The sequence below is a fragment of the Lutzomyia longipalpis genome, chromosome 2 (assembly GCF_024334085.1).
Source record: "Lutzomyia longipalpis isolate SR_M1_2022 chromosome 2, ASM2433408v1".
Lineage (NCBI taxonomy): Eukaryota > Metazoa > Arthropoda > Insecta > Diptera > Psychodidae > Lutzomyia > Lutzomyia longipalpis.
The window spans coordinates 37,112,827-37,125,264 of record NC_074708.1 but is presented as its reverse complement, the minus strand read 5'-3'; the positions used below and the strand labels follow the sequence as shown (position 1 = coordinate 37,125,264).

At 35.6% G+C, this 12,438-nt stretch overlaps 1 protein-coding gene across 2 annotated transcripts in view; it reads left to right on the top strand.

Annotated features, from left to right (window-relative positions):
* Window positions 1-12,438, top strand: part of LOC129790530 (centaurin-gamma-1A) — a 59,053-nt gene that overhangs the window by 35,218 nt on the left and 11,397 nt on the right. Inside the window, exon 1 of one of the 2 annotated variants that reach the window (XM_055828065.1) lies at window positions 1,982-2,892. The exons of the other annotated variant lie outside the window; for it this stretch is intronic. Within the exon in view, the coding sequence (XP_055684040.1) occupies window positions 2,727-2,892 (166 nt within the window). The 5' untranslated portion in view covers window positions 1,982-2,726. Of the gene's footprint in view, window positions 1-1,981; window positions 2,893-12,438 lie in introns of those variants that run through there. 2 annotated transcript variants of the gene reach the window in all.

Here is a 12,438-nt window from a genome sequence, read left to right as displayed (position 1 = left end):
TCAAGACTAATGTACTGCCACAACGGTGTGTGTCTGGCACAGCAGAGACGTTGATGAAGCGTACAGCGCAAACGGATCAATGCTTTGCCACTTGCCACGCAAAAGTTTTTCCTCCCACGGGAATTCAATCACTATGTCACCGTGAATGGCATAAGAAAATCAGAAGCGAGAACTATACACAAATTAATTAAATTCCCCCCACAGAGACGAGTTTTGCTTCGTACGAAGGTGGTTTAGCCCTTTATCGAAAGTTTTTTTTTCATTCTCTCTTTTTTTCCTTCTTTAATTGCCGTGTAGGTGGAAGTTTTTGGCGTACTGAGCAATGAATTTTTACCAATAAAATCCAAAACTAATAATAGGACAAAACTACTGGGGAAAAGTTCTGAATGGTATTACCAAAGTTAATCCATTTTGAAGCCCTCCTGCTGCAAGTACATTTTACCAAAAGCTTTATATTACCTACAATTTGGTATGAGTCGGCAGAAATTTCGTGGATATATTTTAAAATTCATAAGACTGTACAAATAGAATGAAAATTCACTTGAGTGTGGTGAAGTTGAACGGTGGAATACCTTTTGGTGAAATATTCTTTTTCTTTTCTTCTCTTTTTTTCGGCTAATTCTATGTCTTCCTGCATTCAATGTGTAATTCATGCGCTTTGCCATTGCTTTGAGAATGTTCTTGTGTATATATGGGTTTTAGTTTACCATTGAAAATTTAAATGAAATGAAATGAATTTCATTGCTTTCATTTGAAATGAGAGATTTTAGAACCTAAAACGTTTTTTGAACGTTTATTAAGATAATGTTTAAATTGAGGAGTTAAGGAGCAAAAATACTAAATTTTAGTCTCAAAAACATTCAATTCAAGCCTAAAAGTTACTAAATTCTATAATAAAATGTACTAAATTCAAGCCTCGAAAGTATTCAATTCAAGCCTCGAAAGTATTCAACTCAAGCCTCGAAAGTACTAAATTCAAGCCTCGAAAGTATTCAATTCAAGCCTCGAAAGTATTCAATTCAAGTCTTGAAAGTACTAAATTCAAGCCTTGAAAGTAGTCAATTCAAGCCTCGAAAGTATTCAATTCAAGCCTCGAAAGTATTCAATTCAAGTCTTGAAAGTATTCAATTCAAGTCTCGAAAGTATTCAGTTCAAGCCTCGAAAGTATTCAATTCAAGCCTCGAAAGTATTTAATTCAAGCCTCGACAGTATTCAATTCAAGCCTCGAAAGTATTCAAATTCAAGCCTCGAGAGTATTTAATTCAAGTCTTAAAAGTATTTAATTCAAGCCTCGAAAGTTACTAAATTATAGCCTCAAAAAATTCAATTCTAGCCTTAAAAGTACTAAATTCAAACAGATGAAAAAAGTTCAGTCTTTAATAAATTAAAAATTTCCACTGACAATCCAAAAAAATCAGTTCAAAATGAAAATTCCCTCTGAAGTAAGCAAAGCCATCAAAATTACATCAAAGGAATGAATTAAACAAGCAGAAATGCATTTCCTCACAAAGCTCATTATATATAATTTGGAATTTATATATAATTTTAAATTATTATAAAGTTCCTCTTTTGAACTTTATACATTCACCCAAAAAGGAATTTATATTAATAAGTTTTCTCGCGGCAGCACTTTCTTGAAGATTTATGAGAACACTTCCTCGTTAGCAATCAATCTCTCCTAGTTATGTACTGTAAAGATGCTTAACTGCATCCGAAAGTTTCGAAAAGTTTCATGCTCAAGCATAAGACGAGGAGTTTTGGCATTGAGTGGAAAAGCCGCATGTACTGCGCCATGATATGCTGCCAAGAAAATGAGTATGTTTGGGCTCTTCGTCGTCGAGGACTAAGGCAGGCACGGCAGCTAAAAGACCGTATACCAGAAGGTGAGAGTGAGAGAGAGATTGTGCGGTAACCACTTGGTTTGGATTTTCTTGTGCAGCATGTTGGGAACCTCTCCGGGGTACCGCGCGCGCGAAGCTCCGGCAGTTGTGTTACGACAGTCAGTCAGTGAAGAACCGCTTTCGTCGATGGCGGGAATACACAGCGACTGATGGACATTTCGTGGGTGCAATTGATTTGGATTGGAACTCTCCTCTCTCTGGTGGTGAAATCAATGCTCTGATTTATCCATCGCATCAGTCGATGATGGGTGATTTGGGAAATTCAGCGTGAAACATCAACCCACCCACCCACACTGAAAAGACGTGGATTTTTTTTATGCTAAAGTGTTAAAGAGACTCTCACACGTTGTGATTTAATCATCTGATTCAGAGAAGTCTCGATTTTTTTTTGCGGATTTCCTCTTTCTTCGCGCCGAAAGCGAAAGTGCGGTAAAAAAAAAGAAAATTGCTGTGAAGAAATTCTGCGAAGTTTAGTGTGTGCAATTATCTAAAAATACATAATATTGTCATCACTCTGTGAAGGAATCATCAACACAACAGACGACCTAAGCTTAGAACCGCTAAATAAAAAAAAACCCCGGTCCCTGGAAAATCGTGTGGTTGGACAATCAACACTTTCTCGATGACTATCTTATCACGAGTTTATACACTTTAGACGATGTTTGTGCACAACAGTGCTCAAAGGGAGAAGAAATAACTCGAGTTTTGTATTTAATCTCTTTTGGGGCATGATAAAGTTCTTGTTGGTGTTGTGACTTGTTGAATAAATTTCCTCTCTTCTTGTGTGCGCGCTGTGTTCACATAAAGCAAAAAACCACATTTAAGATGTTGGCTGTGAAGAACTTCTTCCTTCCCGAAAGGAAGGCCCCGGAAGCCACTCCACGCTTCTCCCGAATGCCCGAAACTTTTCTTCGATCAATCCGTCGGAGGTCCCTACGTGTGAAGAGGACAAAATCCTTGGTGGCGTCTGAACGTGAAAAGCGAAAGTCTGGTATGCATATTAATCATCTTAATATATAGCAAAAAAAACTTTTCGATTTATGTGAGAAATTTTCGGAAGGGAGCAACGCCATTCATCTCACTGAAAATTGCATCTTAATTGCACTTTAGTGTTCAGTTTTGATGATAACAATTGGCAGAGAAATCGAGAGTGAGAAAGATAAATTTTCCCACCGATTGTTGAGGACTTTCATATCTTTGCCACAGATGGTATGAAGCGCCCCCCACTCCCATAGAGCCCCCAGAAGTCGATAAATTCAAATACTTCTTGCGGGTGAATAACACGCCGCGGAGAAGGAGAGACTTTCGAGTAGAGAGAAAAAGATATTGATATTGAGATACGGAGGGAAACAATGAATAGAATGAGTTAAAATGCTTATGAGCCCAACAATGTGTGTACTAAAGGTAGATAGATATTTTTGTGTATGGTTTAACCGAAGCAATGGAGGAGCAATGACCCAAAATAGAGCCGCCGTGACCATTTCTGGTGTTCTCCTATCTCTCACACTCTCCTACCTCCAACCACAAGATGATACACACGACAAGACCATTAGGGTGTTTCACCATACTTTTTGTATCGTTTTTTAATGCATTTACTCACTTTGTACTAAATGTTTGAATGATTTTTATTTTAAAATTGAGCATTTTATAAGAAAAATCATTCTGAACTAAAGCTCGAAATATTCATTAACACTTGGAGGATTTTGCTGCTGGCCAAAGTGGTCAATTCGTCTTTTTTCCGATTGCCACAGAATCAAAATTTATTTAACATTTTGTGATAAATTTTACATAATCTGTGTATAGGGAAGTTTAATTACTTCAAGATCGTCGAAAAAAAACTTCGAAAAATATTTTTTCATGAGAGAAAATGAAGCTCAAACTTTTGAGGTTAGAAACTTCAATCCTCCAAGTGCTAAAAAGCGTAAACAAGAGTAATTTGCGTTAAAAATTTGTAAAGTCTTTTCATCATTAACCCATTTCTGCCGGCTTCTAAAAGATACTTGATAGATTTAACTGAAGCACACAGCTGTGGAAGACCAGTAAAGATTTACTCAAAAATACAATAAATGACGTCATCTTTCTTGTTTTCATTCTGAATTCTTTATTTTTTTTAAATAAAAAATATTTTAGTAAAGAATAAACGTAAAATATGAATTAATAAGTTAGTAAAATAGCCATAAAGCTCACAGGTGCATCAAATTTGCATTGCAAAACATTTACAATGGAGTAAAAGGGTCAAGTGAATACCCCCTTATGGAGCTCGTGTCTTCTCCTCATACGCATACATAAAATTTTGTGTGTGTCGAAGCAATTACCGGAAATGTCTCAGAGAGAGTTCACTCCTTAACAGTGTTACGATAATATCGAATTGTAATTGACACTTTTGGGTGTATTACAAAATTTACAATTCCACATAAACGTCTCATTCACTGTTAAGTAAACACCATTACCAAATATGTGTAACCAAATTCTGCCCCAGAATGGTAACAAATTCTGCCCCGAAAACACAATAGGATTATAATTGAGAAATTGTGTCACCAAAATCACTTCCTCTCTCTCACTGCTTGAATACATATGAAAATCGGAAAATGGGTAGCCCCAAAAAGCTTTGTTGCAAATACCAATGTGGAATACAAAACTACTATATTATTTGTATGTGAATTGTCTGTGTGAAATCAACATGAATTCAAAATTATGCTTTGTACAATGTGTGCAAGAATGGTAAGAATGAATGATGCAGTGAATTAATAAATCCCTCTCTACACAGCCACAGAACATAAATTTCGGACAGGGTGAGAATATTTTAGAGTAAAAAGCTTTCCAGCTGAACTTTCATTGCGGTTTTTTAGGTGAAAAGTACATTTTACACAAACATTGAAAATGCAAAAACGTGCAGAATATTTTTTTTTACTTAAGAGATTTTCTATTTTTTATTGCAAATGCCCTCAGATTTTGTGCACGAAAACCTCCTTTCTATGGACAACATCTTGCAATTCACTTGACGTCAAACACTTTTCTCCGGTTTTTATCGATAAAAGAAAGAGGCAATATTTGGTTTTGTTGTGCTCTATCTGTGGGAGTTTTTGGATGCGTGCCAAAAAGTTTCTGCACGAAAGGATAATGCCAACTTCATGTCCTCGAATTTTCCTCATATATAGAGCCATAAGTACAGGGATGATATTTATTTCTCTTGTAGGAAATTATTTTGAAAAAAAAAAAATCTAGAGCATCGTTTTTAATCTTCTTGCCCTTAATCCATCCAATTGGCCTTAAGCCCGAATTTTTCTTCCAATAAGTATTTATTAAATATTCATTTCATTACTTTCATTAATTTTCTTTCGATGCTCTCAATATAATTGATAAACGAATTATTCATAAATTAATAGAAATTCCGAAACATTTCTCGTATTAACTTTTGAAATATTATATGAAGATTGATTTATGCGACAACGCTCCGAGTTATTAATCATTTTTCGTCAAATAGAGGGGGTGTGTAAGTAATAAAAGCAAAGTCCTTCATCTATATAAGAGCTCTAGGCTATAATCTTTCATAAATGAACATTTGAAAAAAAAAATAGAAAGTGCAGCAAATGTTTACTTTTAATAAATTTTGTGTTAATGAAAAATGCAAAATGAAGAGTCATGCACGGTGGATTTTCATATTTTTTTAATGTTTGTGGGCTAAAAGGTTGTGTAATATTTTTTGGGTGAAGATTTTTGTTGTTGAGACTTTCGAAAAGAGGAAAAAACTTTTAAAAATTCATTGTTTCACAGAGGTTGATGAAAATTTTGTAATTTGGTTAAGATTTTGGGTTTATTTTGAGTGAAAATGGAGGCGCCGAGTAGCACCAGGCGTCTCCATCTCAATTTCCAGGTCAATGCAATTACTTGACCATTTTCCCATTAATTAAATGCCAAATTAATGAGCAGAAAATAAATAAAAACTCGTTTTGCAAATTTTGTAATTTTATGGAGGCGCCTGGTAGTACCAGGCGTCTCCATCTTGAATCACAAAGAAAATTCCATTAATAGGCGTTCTCTCATCAACTAATGGCTGAATCTTGTGCACAAAAAAATTTATTAAGATCCAGAGATCACAAAAAAATGATCGTCACAAAATTTGAATAACATCCTGGTTTTTTTCTTTGATATACTGCCGAAATTAATTTCAAATTTAATAACTCCTCATTGACAAGTTTCAGCATGAGAGAAAAAAAATCAAAATTTAATTTGCAATTGAAAAATGAATGATTCAGCTACTTCTCACCAAAGTATACACAAATGATTAATAAAATCACCCAACCGCCCACGCTTATTAGCAAAATATTATGTCCAAATGTTTTGGCTGATTCCTATCGCTTTGGTAATTACAACTTGTATGTTTAATTCTGGCAACACGCGTTGATGTTTCCCCACCAACTGTGGTGTTCTTGAGTGATTTTTCTTATGCTCCAGAACATGATGTTGGCAAAGCGATCATCTGTCGTCGTACCTATGTAATATAGGTAGGTATCTTACTCTATAATGGGAACATGGGGTGTTTTGATGTGCAAAATCAGCTGACCGTCACTAATAATTTTTATGTTCCGCATCAAATGGTCCCTTGCGTAACCAATAGTACGTACCTCTCGTAAAAAAGACCTTGTGTGTGCGTGAAGGGGTCACATTTTGGTTGTTTTCGTCACTCATAGCTGCCAAATGGTTTTTCCTTTTCCCATTTTATATATATCTGTGTGCAAATCCCCCGAAGAAACCAACATCAACGCCCACGAGCTTTTTTTATTATTATTTTACTTCTTCTCTACCTTTCTTGTGGTAAATGAGGAAGGTGAAGAGATTGAGTTGTTTTTACGTTAGAAAGGTGAAATTGGGTATGATTTGCACTGTACAGCGTCTCTATTTTAGCACTAAAACGTGTTTAGTTTAAATGAAATTAAAAGAAAAAAAATTGCAAATGAACTCTGCTCATGAGGAAATGAAACAATACAATGAAAGAAATTCTTTTCCTTTTTCCTCTCTCACTCAAGTCTATCTATGACCAAATGTTGATGATGCAAAAGAAGTTGGTAAAATGTAAAATATAAAATTTATTGTTCCACGGCAATTTATGAAAAATATACAGTCATAAATGACGAGTGTTTTGTCGGAGCGAAAGTTGAAGAGACGGCAAAAAGCGGAAGATGGTCGTTTTAATAAATTTTCTGCAAATGTACAAGGCCCGCGCATAAATTGTACGCTACGTATGTAAGATGGCAGAGTGAAGAAGAATGCCAGGAGAAGGGAAAACGGGACGAGAGAGAGATTTAAGAGGAGGTCTTTAACAAAAGGATACCTCGCATGTTCAAATGAACATAAAAGTTGACAGAATGTCCTGTAGCGAGGTATCAATATCAAGAAATGAAAAATATGTACTGTACAGGGTAGCACGTCCTTTACGTCCTGAAGTAGTGACCAAAACGGGCGCCACGAGAGAGTGGAAGGAAGAGGGTCAATTCTCGGAAATGTCCCATTGGAATCCCACCCTGAAAAATGTCTCTCAATTCACGAATTGCAAGTCTTGCAGAAATGAGTGATATTTATGCAATTTTATGTATTATGTGAGAATACATATATGGAAGAGAGGACAAGATGTATCAAAAAACCAGTCTCTGGGAGAAGAAGGTATTGTGTGTGGATCTGCCTCTGAAGGAAGGCCAACAATGGACAATAACAATGTCGATATGAGGAGGGGAAAAAATTAGCAATATAGGCATGCTTTCAAGGGGCAAAATGCGAAAAAGACCAAGACACAGAGGCTCATGGCGACTATCCAGGGGCCTTCTAGGACCTACACAGTATTGCCAAAGATTTAGGGCAAAATATAAAATATCTTTTTGAAAAGAAAATGAAAAATTTGCTGGAATTCTTATCGAAAGATTTATTGAAAAATTTCAAAATTTTTCTTTTAAAATTCTTCCTTTTAAAGTCACCAAAATATCAAGAAATTAATGAAATAAATTAAATATATCATTGCTCTTCTCTCATGTAAGAAAAATTCTATTTAAGAAGGACATCGCGCCCTTTTTGGTATAAAAGTTGCCCACCCCTGAGCATCCTTCTTGGTTCTTGATCTAATGGTAGGTACCCCACTGCGCGAAACACAGTGAAACAATTTGGCACTCGAGGAATCTCTTTCAAATATGCAAATTGAGTTCATTCGTCCTTTTTTACGCCGTGCAATCCTCCCGGTTTGTGTCGTCCTGCGTTGATTATTGTCTGATGCGAAGGAGATTTAAAGAGCCCCTAACAAGGACGAAAGGGTCCTTCAAATTACCCAATGAGAAAGAGTTCAACCCCGAAAAATACGATATAAAACTCACATGAGCTGGATGAAAAAAAAAAGAGTGGACATAGATATCCTTCCAGTGTCCATTCATTGTCCACAATAATAGCCGCAAATAAAATTGAAATTAATATTGTTGGCTGAAAGATGCGCAAATTATGGATGCGCGAGGATGTTTTCGAAAGGGGGCTAAACCATATCGAATTATAAAACTATAATATATATTGTTACGCGCAATAGATGAATGTGAACCAGATTTTCATTTATCACCCATATAAGACCCATTCCTTTTTTTTTTTTCGGGTAATACTATTGCCGAGGACATGAATGTGGACACATTAACACGTTCCTGTGTACACAAATTTATGCAAATATTTCGCAATTTAACGCATCTTTGTGCAGAAAGATAGTAAAGGCTGAGTTTTTTTTTGATCAGGGGAGGGTTTTATTTATTGCTCTGATTCCTCATGAATTTTTTATGTTATGATCCCTTTTTTTTGGTGAGGATTCTTGCTCTTTCATAGAAGGATTTTCAAGTCAGTTTCGGTTTAAGAGACAAATTATTGAAATTTAAATTTAGTTTAATGTGATTATGAGCGTGAAAAAATCGGGTTTGCATTATTTTTTAAATAGGAATAAAAAGGCTTTTTTTTAATTATTAGTTTAGAGTAAATTGAGAATCTTTCCTAGAACAAACACCTTTTCCCACTAATAGGGAAGAACTCAAAGTTCTTTTTTCATTAAAAGTATCCATAAAGTAACTTTTTCTAACAAGAAAAATCACTTTCTTAGCCTCTTTGGCGTGTGCTCAGCCAGACAACTAGCAGCGTTGTTCTTTCTGTAATTCAGCAATTTTGTGCTCGAATGTTGCCACCCTTGTTGACAAAATTACCTCACACACGAAAGGACAATTACATCCACCTACCTACCTATAAACTTACATTACCTTTGCGGAAAAAAATAACAAAATATATATGCGAGTGTGTGTTGCATCAATTATTGGCTTCAACCACCGTGGCATCGAGTCAAGCACGTGAGGTCCCTTAATTAATGCTATACTATATGGCTCTTAACTTCCCTTCTTTTGCACAAATAGCACGTTCCCTGCTCTCTAATGCATACCTATATATATATGTATGTACGGGGGCGGAGGTCAATTTATGTTAGGTCAGACATAAATTCGCTCCCTCAATGTCTTGGAAATGAAAATCTCAGTATTTGTGTGCACCTTAAAAAAATCTTATACATACGTCCAATTGCGATGTGCTCCGATGCGAACACTAAACGACAAGAAAATATATATGTGGAAGTTTGTGGCCGTTGTAGGTGTAAATCTCAATTAGAGGGGGTCACATTTCATGAACTTCCACGGAAGAATAAAACGTGTTTTGTTGACGAGGAAATTTGTCGTGGAAGAATAGGAGAATTGTGAGGAAAAAAATAATATATAGCTCAATGTTAAATATTTTGAATTGAATGAGACTTAATTGTGTAGGCAACTACACTCAGAGAAAAATAAATTGATTCTTCTTTTGGAATAAATATTCTGTTAAAAATGATTTTGCAAAATATTTATCAAAGAATTGTTTTCCTTTTCGAGAATACTTTGAATGATATCCAAAAAAAAATTACTACAAGATGTTCTTCAATGGCATCTCAGCATTGAGCATAAATGAACATAAATACGTGAGATTGTTCACTAATTAAACCCACTTCAATGAACCGTTTTAACAGCTTAGCCTGGCAATTTGACCCCTTGTAAGAATCGAGCATTGCCTTCTTCCAAATGATCTCATCCAGCAAATTAGCAATTACAAATTTGCATAACGATCTCTGAGGTCAAGTATGAGAGTTGAAATGCGTTGTGCATTGTTTGATGTTCCTCCTGAGAATTCTCACGAATCCCTTTCGGGGATTTTTTCAATGCATTCAGAATATCCTTTTTTTCTTGCGCAATACCTCATCAATCAGTTGCAATGCATTTCGTGACATGCGAGCATATAAATTGAAGACTTTTATGCGTATATAGTATGTGTTTGGTTGTGGCAATTTGCATGTGATTTATCATTTCGCCACGTCCAAAATGGGGTTGACTTTCACATCTATCCGTGGAAGGTATAACATGATTTTGATTAACAAGGAGTAAGATGGAGCACCCCGAAGGAAGACGGAGAGTAATTAAGCCCGGAAACAGCTCCGGCAAGTTTTTCTTCGCTTCTTTACTCTCCAAAGCAAAATACGATGGTAATTGACGACAAGAAGAAGGGGTTGAAACACGAAGCATTTGTCATTAGAAGGACACACACAAAAGTGAAAAGAAGTTCCCCAAATTGGTGGAAATTAAAAATTACTCAATCTTCTTCTTTTTTTTTTTGGCTTGTAAACAAGACATGAGAATAACACAAATGGTAATTTTTCTTTCAACTCCCGAGTGATGCGTTCATTTAAATTCGTTTCTCATTAGAGGGCCTCAAACATGAAATTTTTCATCTCAATGAGTTCTTCTGGAGTCTTTTCTTCTTTACATTTTTTTTTTGTTTGGACACTTTGACCAATTTTTCTGACAAGGTTAGATGAATTCCACCAACGTTTTGTTGTGAGGAAGACATTTTTCTCACTTTGCACGTTTCTCAATCTTCATGATCAATTTTGTGTGTAAAAAATCAATTTTCTTCGCGTTCAAATTGGCATCTATCGATCGATTGATGTGTACAGAGTTATTTCAAAATAATTTTTCAAGAGAGTTTCTCATTAATTCGAGAGTTTTGTGGTTTACCTCACACAATGGTGTGAATTTATCGTTATTAGATGATGGTGGTTTTGTGAAAAGAAGAAGTAACGTAACAGGGAAATTTCCTTTTCGAATAAAACCGGTAAAATCTAAGAAAATATTCGATGGAGGCGCCTGGTAGTCAAATATTTTATCTATTTACATTTTTCTGAAGATTTTTTTCTTAATATTCCGAATAATTCTCGTAAAATATGAAGAAAATGGACATATTCTGCCAAGTTGTACGCCCCTTTGTGCTCTTTTGCTTTCAAAAAAACTCTAAAATATAATAAATTTCTCAAAATTCTTCCACAGACATTTTTGGGAAATTTTTTACGCATTTTATGCAACATCAATGACCTCACTCCACTGCCTAATTTTATTATATTTCTTCATTGAGAGAGAAGGAGAAAAAATTGATTATATGGTGCAAAATCCTTGATTCGCCATGTATGTCGAAAAAATAAAATATTTTGGCATTCAATCTCCCCAAAATTTCGTACTTTTTTTTTGATCCACTCTCGCACACACCAAATGGTGTCTTGTAAATGATGTTTACATTAAACTTGAAATCCGAGACAATAATCGTGCGTAGTGTTGATGAAGAATGGATGGCAAAGGGTGCGACAGGATGTTTGGTGTGTCCTCCATTGGGAATTTATGCTTCTTACTATGTCAAAAGGGACGTGAATAGCGCGTAGTGGCTTGACAGAATGTTGGGAGAAGAACAACAAAAAAAAACACGGAGAACTTCCCGAAGATCCCAAAGACACAAAAAGGGTCTTGATGGTGACAATGAGGTATATATGGGGTATTGAATACGCACCTTGATTAACTGGAGATTGTCAATCGGTGCGCAACAGCCTTTAAAGGCTTCGAGGAAAAGAAGAGAAGAGAACCCTTCAGGGGAGGTTTTGAATATCAATTTGCGGTTGGTCTTCTTTTATTTTTTTTATCTTCTTCATCCATATCCCAACGAGAACTACTTTCCCAAATGCTGCCCTATTTCGAAATAATTTCCAAAATATGTCGAAAGTAGCTGCCCTATTTTGGAAGGAAATCATCTTTCGAAATATATTCGGGATATTTCCCTATCAATCAGCCCAATTTCTGCCTTATTTTTAAGTAAAAAAATTGGGCAGCCCAAGTGGAAAATATTTCGAAAAAGTTTCGACCCTCTTCCCAATAGGGAATTGGGTGTCGACAGTCTGTCGAAATTTTTCCTTCCTCCATTTCCTTTAATATTGGGAAAAAAATTAGGCCGCTTGTCGACTAATATTCGACATGCTTTCGACAATCTTCCCAATTTTTGCCCTATTTCTTCCCAATTTCTGCCCTTCTCCAAATTTTTGATTTCATATTTTGTCAACAGATGGACTTTAAGGTTTAGAGGTTAATGAGCTCAATGGCGTACTTATTCGTGCGCGGCAAATCAAAAATTTACT